Below are 21,286 nucleotides of genomic sequence, written 5' to 3' on the forward strand. Positions count from 1 at the left end.
GGGGGATGCTCCTGAATCCTGGAAACTGTGAGTGGCAAGTTGAGTCTTCCTACCCTCCTCCACAGAGAGGTGACTCTGGGGTATCCAGAGCCACAGTGCAGGGGCCTCACGTGTTGTCTCTCATCTATCTGATGATAGATGCACTTAGTCTGACAGGAAAGAAGGGGGCAGTTCCCACACTAGAAAAGAGTAGGTTTGCTATGTTCTGTTTGATTGTTTTTTTGTTTTTGTTTTTTTTTAAAATACAATAGACACACCGGAAACACATGTGTGAGCCAGAAGATTCAGCCGTGGAAAGCATAGCCATTGCATAGTATTAAATGAGCAGAGACGGTGAATTCTTTATTTACAATTATTGTCTAGATAAAAAAATTCATAAAAACAGATGAATGGTCATAAATTATTGACCCCCTAATGGGGTGAACTGCCAAACGTACCCCATGCTGCTAGATATAGGACGCGGAAGTGCAAGCTTTGTGTACTACAGTGGGTTCTGATAAACCAACCATCTCCTGTGTAGGTGTATGCGTGTGTGGATGACTGTGGGTGAGCGTGAGGGTAAAGGGCATAGAGTTGCCCCTCATTCCTGACACCAGGAAGCTGATGCTAATGTCGGGCCTCCTTGCTAGTTTCCTCTACTCCCTGTTGGAGAAGCTGGCTCTACTCTGAGAACCTCTTCCTGCTTGCCCTTGAGGTCTGGCTGCGAAGCCCAAGGACCCTGGTGGCATGGAATGCGATCATAGAGGCGTGACTGAATGGAGGGCAGGATGAAAAATGTGACAAAGGAGTCCCCCCCTAAAAAAAAAAAACAAAAAAACAAACCAACCAAACAACAATAACAACGACAAACTCCAAACCTATCCTGTTCCAAGGCCCCAGATTTCCTTTCCCTCCTTGGAGGGGTACCGTGGGCTGGCTCTGATGGTGTCTGTATGGAATCCAGCAGTACATCTAGGGCTGGTCCACCATTGCTGGAGAGGCAGCTCTCTCTCCTGGAAACACTCAGATTCCTTCAAGACATTCTTCCTGACAGAAAGATTGTGGCCAGGTGGGATGGGCGAACTTTGAACCCCAAACCAAAACTCAAGTTTTTTTCACAGCCATCCAGACGTGGGCCCTCCCAGCTGACTATGGCTCTTTTCCCAAGTGGCTGTCATCTTGTTTAGTGAAGAGGTCTCTGGGCCTGGAGGAGGGCTGGGGACCAGACTGAGGAGCGAGGAGCAATTGTGGGAAGGTGGGGGTGAAGGATGGCGTTCACAAGTGAGGCGGGAAGTGTTTGGTTTCCCTCGAAGCACGGGACATCATCGATCATGGTATTCAAAATGTCTTTTGCACTGTACAAGTTTATGGAAAAAGATTGTATGCTGAAAAGTCTCAAAGCAAACTTTGTATTAAATACAAAAGTTCTTTTATGAAAAAAAGCTGAGACCCACAAAGTGCTTAGCAGTTAAGAGGCCGACAGACAAGCTCTTATCGAGTGGGACTACTAGTGCTGTTATTGTTGGGGAGGGGATAGCCACCTTTTCTCACCTGTGATATGGGAAGATATCAGAATGGCTTTCTGTCTGGGAAAGCAGGGCTTGCTGTTAAAAGGCTACAGTATATATTGTGACTACAGGAAGACAATTTGGTTTAAAAATCACACTGAATACATCTCAATGTACACATCATAAGGTTCATTCGGATCTAAATAGTGCAGAGAAAAAAGGCTATTCTTCTTCAAAAAGAAAAACAAAAGCAGCAAGCCGTACCGACCCTCATCCAATGTGTCGGCAGTGCCTATGCTGCCATATATAAGGAAAGAAATGTTTAAATTACTAACTAAAAAAAAAATCAACACAATAGCATTTGTAATATGTGAACACTACCTCGAGTCACAGACAGCGCCAAAGACAACTCAGTTCTGAACTGCTCTCTGTAAACTCAAGCGAGTTTCATTGAGAGAAAAGCCTTCTACCGGTGCACTACAGACGCTGGCGTCTCGGACCTGGATGGTCAGGCGTGTGCAAACCCGGGAAGCCTTCTCTCCTCTTCTCCCTTGTCTACGGTGGAGCGTGTTGCTTAGCTCCTCAGGATGGATCCTTGGGAGCCATTGGCTTTCTGCCTGAGCTTCCCACAGTAGTGACATTATTGAACGGAAATAGCAGGCAAAAATCAGAGCATGGCTATTGTAAAACTTCAAGGATGCAATCCAGGGGGATGTGTCTGTTGGGCCGAGCTGTTCATAAGCATCTTAGCCACCAGTGTCCTTAAACCACACAAATATCCAAAGACATTATCTACAGGTTTGTAAACAAATTACATTCTTCTTTTAGGACATAAGTTAAAATAGAGCAATTTAAGCAGAAACAAGGCAACATGCCGGCAAAGGAACTTTATATATCCATGTATATATATATATGTATATATATAATATCTACTTATCTATATACACGTATACAGTCTCCAAGAAGTATACGTTGATATAGATACAAAGAAACGGATATAACCTCATGAGTGTCCGTGGAGTTCTTGGGTTCCATTGGTGCAAACCTACTCTGTTATTTCAAAAAGTTATTAAATTAATCTAGACATCTGAGACCATGCTGGGCAAGCATTTGAAACCTCACAGACCAGTGAACTGAATGAACAGCAGTCTGTTTGCAGTTCCCGCCTAAGAAAACAAACAAAAACCTCCCCTCCCCAACCCTCCAAGAACCAAGTGAGAGAGGGGACTGAAAGTGTCCAGGTACATTCATGCTGGGGACGTAGTGGTGGCCGGCGGGTGCATGGCTGGTCCGTGTCTGGTGTCTGGGTTGGAGCCTGGAAGGGCTCTTTTTTTAAAATAATTAATTAGTTAATTAATTATTATTATTTTTTGAAAAACAAAAGCAAAACAAAACCCACGCCACTCTCTGCTCCAGATGACCCCAGGGCAACCCTGCCAGTGACCTAGGAGTGAAAAAGAGTTCAAACAGCATGGCAGCCAGAGAAAGGGTCTGTGGGTGGAACCGGGTTCTCTTTCTGCTGTGTGTGTTCTGCCCAGTGCTCCTTGCTGCATCGGGGAGTCGGTGCCTGGAAGGGTGTGCGCCCGGAGGCGGATGGCGGCAGGTCCATGAGGGTGGCCAGGCGACAGGGGCCTCAGCTAAAGCGACGTCTCCAGGCTGTGGATGGGGCTCCCTGGACTTGAAGAGGTAGCTGATTTGCTCGTGTCGGTCGTCAGGTTGATCCCGCTGTCGATGGCGCTATTGTTCTTGTTGAGCGAGGACGGCGGGCTCGAGTTCTGCTTGAGCGCGGCATCTTCTTCCAGGTCGGTGTCATCGATGAGGGGTATGTGAGGCTGGGAATCTTCGATCCGGAATTCAGGATGAGCCATGAAGTTATGGATGGAGGTTCGAGACTCGGGTTTTTCTAACCCTTCATAGAGAGAGCTACGGAACGCCTTCACGACGCGGATCTGCAAGGGAAACACAAGGGTCAGGAGTTGGCTGGGCGCTCCTTGGGACTCGGAGGAGGGCTGGGGGAAGGGAGGGCACGCGGGCGGCTGGGATCCACAGTCGCTGGTATTATGAGCATCGATGGGGATGGATGGTAGAGGGCTTGGGGGTTGCATCCATGAGTTGGTTTTTAAGTGGCTTTGGTTTGGGTCAGAACTATGGTATTAGTGGGGACTGTAGGAAGCACCATCACGGAGATGATTGGGTAGTTGTAAACGGGAGCATGGTCCACTCCGAAGGGCACCCGACCTAGTGAGAGACTGAGCCTTGTTAATGTCACAGCAGAGTTTGACCATGCAGGGGGTGGGGGTTGAGGGTTGGGGGTGGGGGGTAGGAAAGAGTCTATTTGTTAAAAAAAGTGAATCTTCAAAAACCACACACAGTTAAGAAACCAAACCACATGGAACAGGTTACGGGTCACACAGAGAAGGAACAGGAAGGAGAGACAGTTGGATGAGGTGGGATGAGAGGACACACGAGGGCCAAACAGAGAAGGGGACATGAAGCTGAGGCAGCAGAGCAAAGCAAAGCCAGGGAAGGCTTTCTGAGGTGCAGGGCTGCAGCAGCCAGGAAGCACAGAGGAGCGCACACAGGACCTTGGGGCAGGGAGCATGCCACAGGGGTCAGGGGCCACACACACACACACTGACACACAGCTACACTTGGAAGCCTGCACAATGTGAACAAAGTTGTTTGTGCCCAGCGCCTCTTTCCTTCATGCATTTGGGAGGTAAACACTCGAGTATGGGCTCAAAGCCCTGGCCAGCCATTGCAGATTGCTAAGGGGCGCCCGTGTTGCCTGGAGTTTGGGATTTATTGCTTTGTTTGTGTTCTGAAAACACAAAACCAAAAAGAAAAAAAAAAGAAAGAGAAAAATCTCCATAAACCAAAAGACACAGTCCGGAAGTAGACAGCCAACTCTCAGATTCCCTTCAGGTTTTGGGAAGTGGGGTAGGGTAGGGAGGTTTGTCACTGCACCATAGTGGGTAAGCCAGGAACGTCAGGTCCCCAGTCCTTTATTCTCTCCTCTGAAAAATGGGAGGAGCCCGGCCTCTGGTTTCCAAGGCTACAAAGAGCCTTGGATTTGGATCAGGAAGGACCAGGTGGAAGTCCTGGCTTGGCCATTCCTCATTCCTTCTCTGTAAAGAACCACAGAATGTATCTGGTTGTGTTCTAAATTGCCTTACAGGGTGCAGAAGGACAGGAACATGTTTTGTGTCTCAAGGGACTTATGGGACTTGGAAAAAAGATGTCTTCTGTTCTCTTCCTAGTGTTGGTTCAGAGAGGGCAAAGGAGAAAACACAAGATGGTTTGATGTCACTGACAGCTGAGGGTCACATGGCCTTGGCCACGGGGACAGGAGGCCTGCCAGAGACATTCGTGGGGAGGTTCTTGGATTCCAGATTAGAGCTCAGTTATACCAGGGAGCTCCTCTGTGGGCCGTGGTTAGGGAAATCCCTGTTCCCAGAGGAAACTTCTAGATGACTCTGACGGCTGAGGCTGTGTCACAGACGAAGGATGACTTTCTGTTTCTAAGCTACGTCAACAGAAGCGATGAGAATTCAACTTGGCATTGATCGCTTGCCTGCTTGGGCTGTGCTGTCTCTTTTTTTCCCCAGTCAACTCTCCTCCTTTGCCACCAGCCTTCTCTAAGCTACAGCTTCTGCTTGCCTTCTGAAGAGCAGTCTGTCCTGTCTCCTCTGTATACACTAGCCACCCCAGAACGCTTGCTGGAATCCAGAAAAGCTGTCAAGCTGGAGCGAGTAGAGCCAGGCAGGCTGAGGACTGGTGTTCTGTGATACAACTAACTTTGTCTCCGGATTCCCTGTGCAGCTTCTGTAGACTTTTTTTTTTTGTATTTTATGATCTGATAAGTGGGCCATTGCACCCTTGAAAATAATAAATTAAATAAATAAACAATGATAAAAGTGGTGTCGCCTTAGTTTGTCTTTTGTTGTTGTTATTTGTTTGCTTTTAAGGGGTCATAAGACCCAGGCTGGTGTCAGGGAATGACCTTGAACTTTTCACTCTCTCCACCTCCATTTCTGGTTTTCTTAGGGAGGGACTAAGGATCTAATCCAGGGCCTTCTGCAGGCTAGGCAAACAAACTCTAGGCAAAACCCAGCCGCTGGGTTCCTCTTCTGCAAAATGGGAGTGCAAATGTCCCAGCTGGCGCTCAGCCTTCTGAGGCTGACTTGCCATAAAGACACTGGCTGGCTGGAATGCTTTCTATATGAAGGGAGTTAGGGGACAGTGGCAGGCCCTTGTCATGTGACTGACAACGTAGAGGGGACAACACACAATGAGATGAGGCCCCTCCACCCTCCCCCTGGCATGGAGACAACAGAAAGAATGAACTGCTCTGGACAGGACTGTGGGGACAAGACTTTTCGGGACACCCCGACATGGCCATCTCAAGACTCCACTTCGGTTCTCTCTGCAGCTGAAATGGAAAAAAAAAAAAATAGGGAAGAAAAAAAAAAACAAAAACAAAAGCAAAAGCAAAAATCTCTTTCATCTCTCCTGCCTGCCTGCTCTAAAGAGGGATTTCAGGAGAGAAGACTGGTGGACTCACTCTCCTGCCTGCCTGCTCTAAAGAGGGATTTCAGGAGAGAAGACTGGTGGACTCATGGGAACGTGGGGCCAGGAAACAAGGTGGGGCCAGTGGGTGGGATTGGGGATGTTTGCTTTCAACAGCCTGGGGGTCTCTGGGGAGGCAGAAGCCTTGTTCTGAGGTGGGCTCCGCATACTCGAATGTTTACCCGGCTTCCAGGAAGCCAAGAGTCTGGGATTGATTCACATTCATTTCAGGCTCAAGGTTAAAGACTCACAACCTCTTTTAATGTCACTCTCTCTTGCTGAACTGTGTGTCCAGGGTTCTCTAGCCCTCTAGGAAACAAAGACATGGAATATTCAGACAGTGGGGAGTTCTAGGGTCCCCCCAGAAGCAAGCCATTTCCTTGCCAACCCAAGCTTGCACCAAATCAGTTACCAGAATGCTCAAGAGAAACCCAGCTTTCCTCTTTGCCATGTCTGCATTGCTCCTCACCACATGCTGGCAGTTCTTGAAACCCAAGTCTAAAGGGGACATGGGGGCACCTGGGACTGTGTGTGCGTGTGTGCACGTGTTTGCACGTGTGTGTGTGTGTGTGTGTGTGTGTGTGTGTGTGAAGAGTCTCACCCTTGGCATAGTGAGGCTGAAGTGTTCAATGTGTAGCCTCTTCAGACTTACTAAGGACAGAGATGGCTTGAGATGGTGAGGGATCCGAGGGGCTAAGAAGGGGAGGCTGGCCTGGATGAATGAGGCTGGTGCTGTCCTGGATGACCAGTGGGGAGGCACCACTTCTATGCCTCTGTGGGCTAGAGGAACACCAGGAGATACACCCTCCCTGCTCCCCACTCCTAGGGTGATGGAAGGGTGCTCCCTCTCTGGAAGGCTCTGGGCACCAGCACTGGCTCCCAGATCTAATACCATCCTCTGTGCTATAGAGTCAAGCCTGTTTGGAGACTGATGTGGAGTGGAGCATGAGGGGGCTTCAGAACACACTCCTGCTGGTCCCCTTGCTGTGTGTCTTGGCCAAGTGGTGTCTCTAGCTACTCTGGGAAACTCCTCTCCTCAGGTGAGATACGTGAGGTAAAGGAAGTAGACCTGTTGGGTGGAGCTCAAGTACCTGGCATCAGTGGTTTGTCCTTGGATCTCTGAACCAAATTCAGTTTTGAGTCGGGATGAGAGAAGCTTGCAATTCCTCCTGGGTTCTCTCCTGAGTGCTCTGATCCCATCCCAAGTGACCATGTCTCCCCGTGTGCAGTGTTTGCCTGGGACCATCTAATAGCTGTGAGGGGTGCACAGTGAGTCCCCCAACAGAAGCTTCCCCATCCTGGCTCTATCTGATCAACTCTTAAAGACACAAAGGAGAGAGATTTGTCTCAATCCGGGGCACATAGAGTCAGGCATTTCCTTTAGCAGGCATGCGGGGAGATCCTGTAGAGAGTCTGGTGACCGAGTTCCACCCACTCTTTTGCTTTCTGTCATACCTTCCTATGGGAAGAAAGCACTTTGACCTCTAAAGGAAGCTTCTGTAGTATCTAGAGGGTCCTCAGAGTCCCAGAAGAGCAGAAGAGGTGATGGTACAGAAACTACCCAAACAGAGGACAAGGGGATGTATACGTGACATCCAATTGTGATCTTGGAGATCCAAATGCGTCTTTGAACCTGTGGCAGTCCTTCTAAGAGCCAGGGCACCCTGCTAAGGAATGCTCAGGTTGTTTTTGAGACCTCGCACCCACTGGAGGTCCCAAAGAGACTAAGAATTACAAACTGGAGTTCAGAGCAGAGGGAATAAGTGGGAGACTGTTAAGGAGGCTAGGGAGGTGACAGAGGGGAGGCTGGGTGAGCGAGCTGAGTTTGCTTTTGGCCTCTTTCTCTCTTAGCCCCGAGAGGGAATTAAGGATCATGGGCCAGGATGGTAGATGAGTTTTGGTATAACCCCAGGTAGACTTTCTTCCAATGACTGCTCCAAAGTTAGGGTCACACGGAATGAAGGAGTGATGGGTCTGTCTGGAAGCAAGAGAACAGGGATACACAGGCCTGTCTGTAGAAGTGTGTCAGGAGCGGCCTCCTTGATGACTTTTACCCTGGTGCAGAAGGAAGGCTGAGAAAGCCGCTGAGACGAGAGGACAGCTCTCAGTTCTAGCACGTGAGGGCTAAGCTGAGGGGCTGCCAAGGATGCCTTCAAGGACACATGGGTGCCTGGGAACACCAAGTGATGTCTGTTGTGCCTAGGGCAAACTACTTTGCTTAAGGAAAGTGGTGACCCAGGATGAATAAAGGATTGAGCTTGTTGGCCAGGTGGTGGTGGTGCACACCTTTAATGCCAGCATGGATGATGCAAAAGCAGCAGGATCTCTGTGAGTTCAAGGCCAGCCTGGTCTATAGAGTGAGTTCCAAGACAGCCAGGGCTACACAGTGAAACCCCTGTCTAAAAAATAAATAAAAAAATAAAATAAAATAAAAAAAGGAACTGAGCTTGAGCTTGTGCCCTGGAGCCAGAGTCTTAGCAGTCAGAGCTCAGGGCTGTCTCCATGGGAACACCTGGTGGCTACGCTTCAAGCAAGACCACAGTTGGATTGATGGGGTGGGGAGTAAGGAAAGGTCAGCTGAGCATGGATCACTCCCAAAGGTGATGCAGACACCATCTGCTCACTTGTGCCTCTGTCTAATCTGGGCTCATTTTATGACAACGGGAGACCACTCACTATTCAGCCTCCTTGTCATCGTGTATGCCAAGGAGGGCAGTCCCCATGAGATGGTAGCGGGACACCAGCACGGACTGACTATCAGCGGGCTCTCAGTGATCTGTGCCCTCTGCTGGAGGGTTCCAGTGGAAGAACCCTGGACCTGTGCACACATCCTCCCTGCTCAGGGGGGCAGGGAGGGGTGATACTGGGTGTTCTGGGTTGGGATGGGGTGGGGCCATTTAAAATGCATCAAGAGATGGAGTCTTTCTCATCAAAGACCCTGAAGGCTGGCTAGGGCAACACACATGTTGTGTCTGTGTTAAGAGGCCGGAACTAAGATTCCATGTACTTTGGGAAGGTTTGAATGGAGGCACCCAAGGCCCTGGAGAGGCACAGCAAAGATTTAGACAGAGCCAAGGATGAGAAGCCCTAGGTCAAAGGTGGTGGTAGGGGCAGACGTACTTGGCTGAAGGAAGATGAAGAGGCGCTCAGAGTCCCAGGCTACCTCTCAGATAAGAAGAAAAGGATACCAGAGTTAGACCAGCTCTTTTGGGACTAGCTGTCACCCTGCTAAGATGTGTGTGCCCCACCATTTTCGAACTGAGATCAGCTGGATGGAACAGGAGCCTTGTCTCTTCCAGGAAGGTGTCGGGACTTTAGCGTGCTCCACCCTCTGTGGGGGAAGGGTGAGTAAAGCAGCTGGTACACTCAGTGTGCAAGGGAGGGACACGGAGATCCTGAAGGGCTGTGGTTTCCTTGGTCTGTAATTTGTGTCTATGACACTGGACTTTCAGTGATTGCTCGGCTCGTGGTCCCTCTTGTGTTGAGCTCCCATTGAGACTGTGACCCCTGCGAGGCTTCTACACTTTGATCTACATTAACCCTTTGGCTGACTACAAGACCTCAGTCAGTGAACTCTGACCACTTCCCTCATAGGCCAACCTTTTCCTGACAAGGTAAGAGACTCGAGTGAGGAGCTCTCTGTGCTTCTCTTGGTGACTGGTACCTTCTGGCCTTTGGTGCTGAGGCAGACTGGAACCCTTTGGATTCTAGAACCTTCTTGACTATGGTGTGATCCTTTAACAGACTCAGACCTGTGACCCGCTGCTAGTTACAGTACTTGACGCCCAGCTAACCCCACAACTGCCTGAGGACTCGTGACCAATGAAACTGTCTTCAGTGGCTGTGGCCCTTCAGCCCCTGGGCCTCACAGTGACCCCTGTCCCCCCATGTCCTCTGGAATCCCGGCCCCTGCCCGCCTGCCCGCCCAGGAGCTGGCGTTGGTGGTGCCAGCGGAGGCGGTAAGGAGTCACACTCACGCCCAGCTGCAGCAGGAGGAAGGCTGGTCGGAGAGGAAAGAGCATTGGATAACGACACGCGACTAGGGCTAGAGAGACTGGCTACGTCCTGGCTCTGGCTGGTGACGGAGGACTGTCTCCGCAGGGCCCCCTGGAAGGAGGCCCCGCTCTTGAAAGTATTGACTACTTCAATCTGCAACGGAGGAGAGAACGAGACAAGTTGCGAGAAGAAACGAACACCACAGCTACACAACTGACGGGTGCAACGTCACACAACAGCCGCAGCCACGGCGACAAGGACAACACCACTTAAAACAAAAATGCCAGACAGACTCCAAGGCTCGGAAAGACGTCTGCTCAGCTCTGGACCCAGCTGTAGGCCCCGGGGAGTCCCAAGCAGGGGTGGGAGGTAGGGGGAATGGGATGTGACCTCTTCCCTCAATAGTGGCCCAGGGATTGGGGTGGAGGTGCTATCAGAATGGAAGAGTGGCTTCAGGCATAGAGCCCGAGTGATGGGGTGAGACCTTGGGGCGTACGGACCTTGGGCCAAGGTCTAGCTCTCCTTATTTCTAGCTAGGTGACCTTGGGCAAGTCGTATTTCTTGTTCTTAAGGAATGCCATGCAGTTGGTAGAGGTATAAGCGGCACAGTACCAGGCCCACACCAGAGTTCAGGGAGGGCAGACTCAGTTACTCACACCCACTCAGGACTACAATCACTAGGGGACTACAGTCCTCCTGAGGTGTGAGGACTACGAGGCCTACCCTCCCAGGAAATAGGGGCTTCCAGGGTCCTGGTCACAGCAGGACAGCCCTGGCCTGTGTGAGGCAGTTGTGAGTCTAAAACCCACTCCCCTAAATGCCAAGTGGGCAGCGCAGAGCTATATGAGTCAAATGAGTCCCTGTGTGGTGCAGGGAACCCCAGTGGAGGGGTTTGCTGCAGTCCACGGAAATGTAGCGATTGATCCATGCGTCGCTTGCTCAGATTGCTCGGGCGAGGGATCTGAGGACAATGTCTTTCTTGGTTTCCTACAGCACAATCATCAACTCCACCTGCCCCAGGCACGGGGGCCTTGGGAGTACATGGAATGTGCACGTGTGTGGTCTTCGTGTACCACCACGGGTCACACAGTGGCTGCAAAGCTTTAGTTCTGAGGCAGAAGCCTGTTCCTCGCTGGGCAGGCACTGTGCTCATATGTTCTCACGGCTAAGCTTGGCTCGCATGTGTGCCTCTGTGTATGGGGATTTTAACCTCTGTTCCACATCTGGATAGAGTCAAGGGCAATGCTCGGAGACCCTCACAGAGGCAGTGTGGGCAAATCTGTAAAGGTGATTGTAGCTCCCTAGCTGTCAGTTTCCCTTCATAATGTCTGCCCCTGCTGGTAGCCACCCAGCCACAATAGAACCCTCACTCACCTCAGCCCTGCTAGCCACCCCCATTCTCTCAGGGTTCCCTCTAGAAAACCATGGTGGCTGAGACTCATGTCTACCCCCGGCTAGTCTGAGGAAATAATGGTCTTCCTGAGGCTGCACTCTGCTTGTGCAGCGGAAGTGATGTGTGCGTGCACTCGTGGCTGGAGGGCTGTTGAGGGCTCTTCTGAGACCGTATGATGGACATGACTCCTATGGCCACCCTCCCTCACATCAGAGTGCGAGGGTGCAATGGAACACGCTAGCCACACCCTCAAGTCTGGCCCAGTCCTAGGAGCTCCCCGCACCTGTGTCTGGATCCGATTCAGGCCCCGGAACCACAGGATCTGGCCACGGCGAAGCTCCCTCTCTGCGTGGTCTATCTCCTCCACGTCTTCATTTAACTCCTCCTCAGGAATCTCCTCCTTTTGTGTGAGCCGCCCCGCCTCCTTCAGGAACTTGAGTCTGCTGGTAGGGATGGTGGCAATGACCTGCAAGGGATGTACCCAGCAAAGGGTCAGGACTGAGGACTTTCTTCTCAGCCCCATTCCCTCCTTTTCTGCTTATCTGTCTCCTAGTCACATGTTAAGCTCCCCTTATAACTTATAACCTGTCACCCATTCTAACTGGACGACCTTCTTCTTCTTCTTCTTCTTCTTCTTCTTCTTCTTCTTCTTCTTCTTCTTCTTCCTCTTCTTCTTTCTTTTTCCCAAGACAGGGTTTCTCTGCATAACAGCTCTAGTTGTTCTGGAGCTAGCTTAGACCAAGCTGGTCTCGAACTCACAGAGAGCCACCTTCCTCTGCCTCCCAAGTACTGGGATTAAAGGCGTGTGCCACCACCGCCTGGTTTATTGTTTCTTACTAATAGTCTTTTTATTCCACTTATTGGACACAAAGAAGAGAGTGAGACAACGTGGCCTTGAGGAACCGGCTGGTGTGGACTTGGCATACCTCAGGAATACCTGGGTCATGTGACCGAGGGCAAGTCATGTTCCCCTGCTGAGCTCTGGACTCCTATTGATAAGGCTGGGGTAGCTTTGGGGTTTAAGGACCCAGGCAGGTACTATGTACCTGCTGTGCAGACCCTTCTGTGAGTGGCCCTCAGGGAGCACAAGGTGTCCTGGATCTGAAGGCAGGATATATGTGGGATGCACTCATTCTAATTCTTCCTGAAGTGCTTGTCCCCCATGCTGAGGCCTGAGAGTCAGACATCAGAGGCCCCTCATGTGCAGGCAAGGGCTTCACCTCGTGCTCGGGCTCTCTGGAAGTTCAGGGTCAGTGCTTCAGTACTCACTAGCTTGTGAGTTTGCTCCCCTGGATGCTGAGGGACCCCCCTCAGGATGCAGGTCCCAGGGTGCCCAGGAAACAGAGAAAGGGTCCTAATCAAATTTAGTGCATTTTTCTTCATTGTTTTGTTTTTGTGTAGCCCTGACTGTCCTGGAACTCACTCTGTAGACCAGGTTGGTCTTGAACTTACAGAGAACTGCCTGCCTCTGCTGGGATTAAAGGAGTGAACCACAATACAAGTAGCCACAACATCGCCATCTTCTCTTCCTTTTAGTTTTATTCTTTTGGGATGGGGTCTGGATATGTAACCCAGACTGCCTTCAAATATGCAGTCCTCCTGCCTCAACCTCCTGAGTGCTAGGATTACAAATGTGTGCTAGTTTCTTACTCTAGCCTAGGGATAACGTGAAGAAGGAAATCATCTTAGACCTATAATGAGTCTACTTCCTGGATGTTTGGGCATATTGGAAATAAAGTCCTTTTAGCTCAGTTTATGGGCAAAGACACTTCTCCTATGTAGTGTCCTGGGTCAGGCAACTAAGATGTCCAGCTGTCAGCAATGTGATGGTGTGTGGTGTGTGGATGTGGTGCATGCATGAAGTGTACATGGATGCCTAGAACTTGGGCAGATGTAGAGAATGAACCAGGTAGAAGAAGATGGAGTGGCCATCAGAGAGCACCTTCAATGTAGGAGATGTCAGAGACCATAGGCACACCCCAAGTCACCCTGTAACATGGCAGGATGTATCCCTGCTTTTTGCCATCAGGTCACTACCCTTAGGATACCACCAGATGATCCCCCTTTCAGCATGCTGGCTTCAGGTTTTGAGCTGCGGCAGGCCGAAGCACCCAAGCTTGGTGCCTTAGCATCATGCTCCTTACATTAAGTTTTTCATAAGCTTCTACTTAAGGCAAGTCATGCCAGTAACATGGCATTGCCTTTGGACATAAACCTAAGTTAAAGCACACTGCTACAATTAAAATAGAAATCACAAGCAGCAGTAAGATACAGATAAAAGGTCAAAATCAGAGTGCTGGTACCCACATGGCCTGCATTTGAAGCCTTGGACCAACTCAATTGCTATGATGCCCCGTTTTGGGGATGGCTTTCCCTGGTGTGGACATATCACAGCCAGGACCAACCCTGCTGTTCATCTTTTTCCCTTGATTCAAGGCCCCTTTTGTCCACCCCCCAGCTCTCCCATGCTGACCTGGCCCCAGACGAGCTCTCCCAGGCCGATAAAGATACACCACATCCACTGGTCCAGCTGGAGCGGAGAGCAGCTGAAGGGCTTCCCGCCAAACTGCACGATCACTATCTGCGGGTCAGAGATTGGAGGGACAGACACGGAGATGGCACGGAGGGCTGGGGAGCCACCGCCTTGCCCAGCCCAGGTTAGGTGGGGGCTGGGTACCTGGATGGCAAACGTGCCCAGAACGATGGTGCAGAAGATAGGGTTCCGGAAGATGCCGTCAAAGACGTTGCGCTCGCCGTGGATCTTGCGGGCGTTGATCTCGTTGAAAAGCTGCATCATGACGAAAGTGTTGAAGATGATGGTGTAGTGCTCCGAGGGGGGTGAGTGCAGGGGCGCATTCCTCCCGCTGTCGATCTGGAACATCTTTTCACCTGCCAAGCCAGAGGGCGGGGCAAGGCTAAGGCAGGGGACAGGGCCGAGTGCAGCCCGTGGTGCTGCTCAGGGAACTGATCCTGTCTCTAGATCAGTGGATCTCAACCTGTGGTCCATGACCCCTCTAGGGGTCAAATAACACTTCTACAGGGGTCAGATATCAGTTATCCTGCTTACTAGATATTTAAATTATAATTCAAAACAGTAGCAAAGTTACAGTTGTGATGTAGCAATGAAAATAATTTTATAGTTGGAGGTCATCACAGCACCAGGAGCTGGATTAAAGGGTGGTAACATGAGGAAGGTTGAGAACCACTGTCCTAGATGATAAATGGCTTGGGGCCTTGCCACATGCATTGCACAGTAACATTCCTTACGGATGTACTGGGAGGACACAAATCCTTGAGGTAAGTCACTATGGCTTAAGCAAATGTGTCCTAGAGACCCGCGTATTTGAGACCTGGTGCCCAGACTATGGTGCTCTGGGGAGGTGGTGGAACCAGGGTCTCATGGAGCTCATTTTGTAGCCAAGGATGATCTTAAACTTCTGATCCTCCTGCCCCTGCTTCCCGAGTGCTGGAATTACAGGCAGGCACCATCACGACCTTTTTGTGGTGCTTAGGATAGAACCAAGGGCTTGATACACACTGAGCAAAGGTTCGACCACATCTCTAGCCCTAAGGGAGGTGAATCTCTACAAGGTGGAGCCTGGTGGGAGGTTTCAGACCATCAGGGGCCTGGGCCTACACCTTTCTGCATCCTGGCCATGAGATCTGTGTGCCCTTGTCTTGTTACTCGCCTAAAACAATGGTATCATCTGAATATGACCTCCTACACCGAGAGTCCAGATGATCTCAGGGACTTCATTTTAATGAAGGGAAGCTGACGAAGGCATAGGCTAAGGCACTTGGCTCTCTAAGTGGCTGTAGGAGCTGAGGAAGGAACGGACAGGAAGCAGGTTGTGTGTCCCTTCCCAGGAAAGTCTCCATGAAGACATCTTCTTGGGGCAAGGAGAAGCTTCTAGAAGGAGTCAGGGGAGGGGCAGGTTGCTTGGCCTAGGGCCTCGACTCTCAGGGCCTAACAAGGCTTCTTTAGTCCTGGATGTTGCACCTTGCCTGGTGTGTGCTTAACCCTTCCGTGCCTCAGTTTCCCCATGAGTAAAGCAGGGCAGCATGTGCAAAGCCAGATGTTGGATGTGGGCCAGAGTGTGTCCGGAAGTTGGTGGCCTGGCCACAGAGGGGGGTGCTCACCCACGAAAAGCAGGGTGAAGATGAGGGTGAGCTGGTAGACGGCATGGCCCAGGATGTTCTTCATCATGGTCCGTGAGATGAGTGGCTTGTTGCGGCCATAAGGTTTCCTCAGGAGCAGAGTCTCGGTGGGCGGCTCTGTGGCCAGGGCCAGGGAGGCAAACGTGTCCATGATGAGGTTCACCCAAAGCATCTGCACGGCCTTGAGAGGGGAGTCCTACAACAGTGGCGGGGAGAGGACCGTCACATAGTGAGCCACCAGAGACAGAGGGCAGGTTGTCAGCAGGATCCCATCACAGGCTGCAGGCTGCCCGGCTCTGGTGCTCTGCGCATGTGTGTGTAGCAGGTGCTTAAAGCTTCTGTGAAGAGCATTATGAACTGCCTCCCTCAGTCCTGGGCCCACAGGCTCAATGGCCACAGCTCCCTGACTTCTGGGAGACTCAGCCACATCCTTGCCTCCTTCCCTCCTGTCTGAAGCCAGCACCCAACCTGTTAGCTCCCTGCTGCCTCTGCCCTCAGCCTCAGGGGCTCAAGTCCCTCTGTCCTGGAGACAGTGTCCTTGAGCTCTGCTCCCACTTCCACCTTATCTTCCATCATCTTATATCTCACGGGTTTTTATAACTATGACTCCAAAATAAACGCACGATCATGATAGGGAGTCCATCAAGTAAGACAAACACACAGAGGTGATCTCCACAACCATGCCGGTGTGGACGCTGTCAGATTCGCTCTGGGCCCAGGCAGGACAGAATAAGGTCTGTGCGCACTGACTGGAGGAGCTGGTCCTTTATCCTCCTCTCCTTACAGCCAAAGGCCTTGCCCACAGCAGCCAGAGCTGGCCTCACCTTCACCCCCTTCCTTTCTCTATACTCATCTGTGACTTCCTTAAAAATATTTTATTTATTCATTTTTATATACATTGGTATTTTGCTTTCATGTATGTCTGTGTGATGGCATCGGATCCCTAGAACTGGAATTACAGACAGGTGTGAGCTGCCATGTGGGTGCTGGGAATTGAACTTGCATCCTCTGGAAGAGCAGCTAGTGCCCTTTTAAAATTTTTTTTTATTGATTTTATTGAGCTATACATTTTTCTCTGCTTCCTTCCCTTCCTCTCCCCTTCCTTTCAACCCTCTTCCATGATCCCCATGCTCCCAATTACACAGGAGATCTTGTCTTTTTCTACTTCCCATGTAGATTAGACCCACGTATGTCTCTCCTAGGGTTCTCTTTGTTGTCTAGGTTCTCTGGGATTGTGATTTGTAGGCTGGTTTTCTTTGCTTTATGTCTAAAAACCACTTATGAGTAAGTACATGTGATAATTGTCTTTCTAGATCTGGGTTACCTCACTCAACATGATGTTTTCTAGCTCCATCCATTTGCCTGCAAATATCAAGATGTCATTAATATTTTCCGCTGTGTAGTACTCCATTGTGTAAATGTACCACATTTTCCTTATCCATTCTTAGGTGTGGCCAGTGCTCTTAACTGCTGAGCCATTTCTCCAGCCTCCAGCTGTGACTTTTGTGGACCATTGAGGGACCCTTCCTCCAGGCTCTCTTGTCCCCAGAATCCTACCCAATCTCTTCTTGTTTAAGGTCTTGTTCTCTTACTTCTACATCTATCTTCCTGGGGCCCCTTCATTGTCCCCCACACACCTGCCACATGGTGTCTGGAACAAACTTCTCCCACACATGGTCTCCTTCTATCCAGAGCCCCCTGTCCCTCACCATTGGCTCTACCCTTGACCCTCCCGTGGCCCATGGATGCCCCTCCAGGAAGTCTTCTATTCTGAATGCTTCACAGCTCCTTGCCTGTCTACTTTCCCTGTGTTTTCCCTGCTGTCTCTGCCACCTCACCTCTGCCTGGTAGGGTGCGGCTCTGGGCTTTCTCCAGCCCTTCTAAATTATCAGATATAAGAACCTCAGGGTCAGGAGTGCGATTTCCCCACCAAAGCCTACATGGCCCTGCTCAGTCAGAGATGTTGGGCCATCTGATCCTTGTCTTTGAATCCATTTTCTTAACAGCACCAGTTCAGTCTCCAGGAAGCTGTCACGGTAATGTCTACAATTAACCACTAGAGGGTGCTTTTCACCTACAGACCAGGGGAGAGCCTTCATGCAGATGAGGAACCCTCAACTCTCAGGGCTTGCTTGGGTGGCACAGGGTCAATACTGCAGCTACCATAGCACCATGGTGGAGGTCACAGCAGAGGGGAGCAGTGTCCTATGTCCCTGTGACCCTTGGGGATGGCTGTACATTGGACTCTGGGTTCCCCTATGGGTAGGGGCTTGTGAACCCAGGTGGTGACTAGGAACAGTCAGCTCTCTGAGACTCCCTTAGAACTGAAGTCACCCTCCTTCCCCATACCAAAAAAAGCCAGGTCCTGGGAGATGCAGTCTGGTTATGTCAGGAGATATAAGAGCCAGGCCGAATGCCTGGCCATTCTCTCCTTTGAGCCTGCTTCTGCCTCTGTGAAATGGTACTCACTCCACTTGGCTCCTCCTGCCTCAGTGAGTGGCCTGCTGAGAACCCAGTAACAGCGATCTGGACAGACAGAACCCCACTGCCTCCTCCATCCAGCCATACCACTCCTAATCTACCCCACTCCGGAGTGAAGGCCCCACAAAACATGGTCGGATCTGGATCCTCAGCTGGCCAACTAATCTCCCCTGGGCCTGCAATGCCTTTGCCCCAGCTTCTGCAGGCTTCTGAAGCAAGGGTCAGGCAGGTGCAGGTGGTGAGATAGGCACGAGGCCTTGTACCCCTCATCTTTTGGGCCGACTGAATCACACCACCTCTCCATGCCTCGTTTCTAAGTTGCACGGGACTAGTGGCTGCACGGAGGACTATAATGGAGTCCCGCTCTTGTGTATCACACGTGTGTCCGTCTCCAGTGTTGCGATCCCAGCAACCTAGGATGTCCTGGAGGCCTGAGACTGCCCTTCCTGGCTTTAGGTATGGTTCTCCCAGGACCCACCTGCGTGATGCAGGCACCTGTGAAGGCCACGATCACAGCCACCACGTTGACCGTCAGCTGGAACTGCAGGAACTTGGATATGCTGTCGTAGACGTTCCGGCCCCACATCACTGCCTTGACGATGCTACTGAAGTTGTCGTCCGTCAGGATGATGTCTGAGGCCTCCTTGGCCACATCTGTGCCTGCAATGCCCTGTGGGGACAGGGAGAGGAGCCTGGTGGGGCAGCCGGGGAGGTGAGTGGCTCTATATGGCCATTCTTACCTCTAACACAGCCTTAGCCCTGTACCCCTCACCCCTGATGTAAAGGAACCAGCTCATTCAGACCACACAGAAACACACATGCATATATGTGTATACATGCATACAAACATGCACACATATACAGGTGTGCACGGGTGCACACAGCCACCCCTTCGAGGCCAACTTTCTCCCCCAGGAAGCCTGGCCTTGCAGCATTCCTCCTTGGTCTCTAAACACTCAGCAGGGCAGAGCTGACCCCAGAATGGCACTGATTGCACCTTTCAGGAAGACCTCTGAGGCTAGGCTGGGGCTCAAAAGCTTTGGCTGAATACAAACTTTGGTGGATGGTGAGGGTGGGTGTTAAGTGTGTGTAGGAAGCCCCATATGCCAGTTTGAAGCTGTGTAGCCCAAGCTTTGCCATCCTTGCCTTTGAGACCCAATCAGTCCTGAGGCCCCCTTAAAGCCACTCTTACCATTGCGAAGCCCACATCGGCCTTCTTGAGAGCAGGTCCATCGTTGGTCCCATCCCCTGTCACAGCCACCACCTGCCGCTGCTCAGTGTGTGTGCTGTCAATGATGCCTAGGGGGTAAGAGGGTGTGCTCAGGGTCCCAGAGCCAGCCCTGAGCCTCAGCATGGCCTCTGCCCTGTCTGGCCAGCCAGCCCCTCCCATCACTGCTCTTTCCCGTACTTTCAGGGTACCAGGCTCCTCGTTATCCCAGGCTGGCTTGGGGCTGCTCATGCTCCAGCACTGTCTTTGCTCTCACAGTTCTTGGCAGTTCTATCAAGAAACACAGTCCCCTAGTTATCCTGCCATAGCCATGCCATTTGCTAGTGATCCTGCCCCACTGGAATTGACCTCTCTCTCTGCACACACATCTCCAATGAAATAATTGGTGAAAGCCAGATCGAACACAACACCTCATGCCATCACTGTGGCTGGTAGGCATTGCCCTGTCTGTGCTAAGAAACAGAATCAGCCTGTGGAGGCAGGAGACAAGGTTCTAGGGCTGGGACACCATCCCTTCTACCCCACAGAAAGCACAGCCTCCCTGACTGGTTCCTTGGGAGTTATCCTGGCTATTCTTGCTGGCTGGCAGTCAGTCCAAATCCTACTGGCCCAGGGTCATTCTGTTTGGACTCCTGTCCCTGAAGCTGGCAGGTCAATTTTTGACTCTTTGGGTCCTTGATCAGCACTGGGTTCCTCTAAGGCAAGGAACTCACCAGACCCTACACTGCATGGTTCCTTGGGTCCTCCCTGTGGTCACATCTCTATCCTGTCTCTTCTAGCCTCTCAGCAGCTGGTCCCACAGTGGTTCACGCTCTTCTCCTATCTTCTTAGGTACCTCTCACCTGTGACTATTCCTCTCTTCTCCTTGTCTCTCTAGTCTCTAATGGTCTTACTTTTTTTCTTCTGGTTTATCAAGACAGGGTTGTTCTGTGTAGCCCTGGCTGCCCTGGAACTCACTCTGCAGACCAGGCTGGCCTTGAACTCAGAGAACTGCCTGCCTCTGCCTCCTGAGTGTTGGGATTAAAGGCATGCACCACCATTTAATGGTCTTTCTTCTACCAACACTCAGGTGGGTGTCCTGGGCTTCCCTTGCCCCTGCCCTGTATGTCCATCACCCCAGAGGGCTCTAGCTGGGGCTCACACTGTCCCGACAATGGCTGTCTGTCACAGATGGCACTACTAGGATGCCAGAGGCCCTGACTCAGAAGTCTCACAGTAACCGTTAACCTCTCACCAGGTCTGTTATGCCTGACTCCCAGGGAAGGGGTGTGGGCTTGTAGTGGGATCTGTACGGGGACCCTATGGGATTCCCTACTGTTTCTCTCCACACCAGATCTGCACATAACCTACTTGCATTCACCCAGCACAAACACTGCACTGCACAGCCCAGTCCTACTGCAGCTGTTACCTTCGGAAGATCCCAGTGACCCCTCTGCCTTCGGGTCACTCTCCTAAAGCAGACTGAGCTCCCTAGTCATCGTTTTTCCTTTCTTGGCCTTCCTATGTATCTCCCCTCCCCTTGGGGTGATGGTATCACTGGTCCATTGTGGCCAAGGTCAATCTGCCTTAATCTCTTCTTGTTCTCGTCTCTTATTTATTTATTTATTTATTTATTTATTTATTTAGGATTTCTGCCTCCTCCCCGCAACTGCTTCCCATTTCCCTCCCCCTCCCCCGATCAAGTCCCCCTCCCTCATCTGCTCGAAGAGCAATCAGGGTTCCCTGACCTGTGGGAAGCCCAAGGACCGCCCACCTCCATCCAGGTCTAGTAAGGTGAGCACCCTCGTCTCTTGATCCCAGGGGTTCTGCACAGTGCAGTTCCCTGTGCTGTGAGGAACACAGAGCTTCCCTCTGCCCCCACCCCTAGACATGGGCTTCACATCCTCTCCAGACCGAGCAAGAGTCCAGCGGCTGGAGCAGAACATCCTCTTGCACCGTGCAGGGATGCGGCTTGGTGCCTATGCTGTGGAACCC

At 51.2% G+C, this 21,286-nt stretch overlaps 1 protein-coding gene across 12 annotated transcripts in view; it reads right to left on the bottom strand.

Moving 5' to 3' along the window:
• Positions 1 to 318: 318 nt before the first annotated feature.
• The window catches only part of Atp2b2 (ATPase plasma membrane Ca2+ transporting 2), a 318,107-nt gene continuing 297,139 nt past the window's right edge, over positions 319 to 21,286 (bottom strand). For 8 of the 12 annotated variants that reach the window (XM_041643604.1, XM_041643656.1, XM_041643646.1 and 5 more), the window contains 7 exons: positions 19,277 to 19,383; positions 18,563 to 18,754; positions 15,586 to 15,799; positions 14,123 to 14,334; positions 13,919 to 14,026; positions 11,729 to 11,911; positions 319 to 3,436 (listed from right to left, as the gene is read on the bottom strand). In XM_041643604.1, the coding sequence (XP_041499538.1) occupies positions 3,125 to 3,436; positions 11,729 to 11,911; positions 13,919 to 14,026; positions 14,123 to 14,334; positions 15,586 to 15,799; positions 18,563 to 18,754; positions 19,277 to 19,383 (1,328 nt within the window). In that variant the 3' untranslated portion in view covers positions 319 to 3,124. Of the gene's footprint in view, positions 3,437 to 6,310; positions 6,366 to 10,033; positions 10,206 to 11,728; positions 11,912 to 13,918; positions 14,027 to 14,122; positions 14,335 to 15,585; positions 15,800 to 18,562; positions 18,755 to 19,276; positions 19,384 to 21,286 lie in introns of all 12 variants that reach the window. The other 4 variants (XM_041643673.1, XM_041643663.1, XM_041643636.1 and 1 more) reach the window with 2 other exon arrangements.

This window comes from Microtus oregoni, unplaced genomic scaffold (assembly GCF_018167655.1).
Source record: "Microtus oregoni isolate MIOR12 unplaced genomic scaffold, Mior012 000002F_ref0000024, whole genome shotgun sequence".
Taxonomy (NCBI): domain Eukaryota; kingdom Metazoa; phylum Chordata; class Mammalia; order Rodentia; family Cricetidae; genus Microtus; species Microtus oregoni.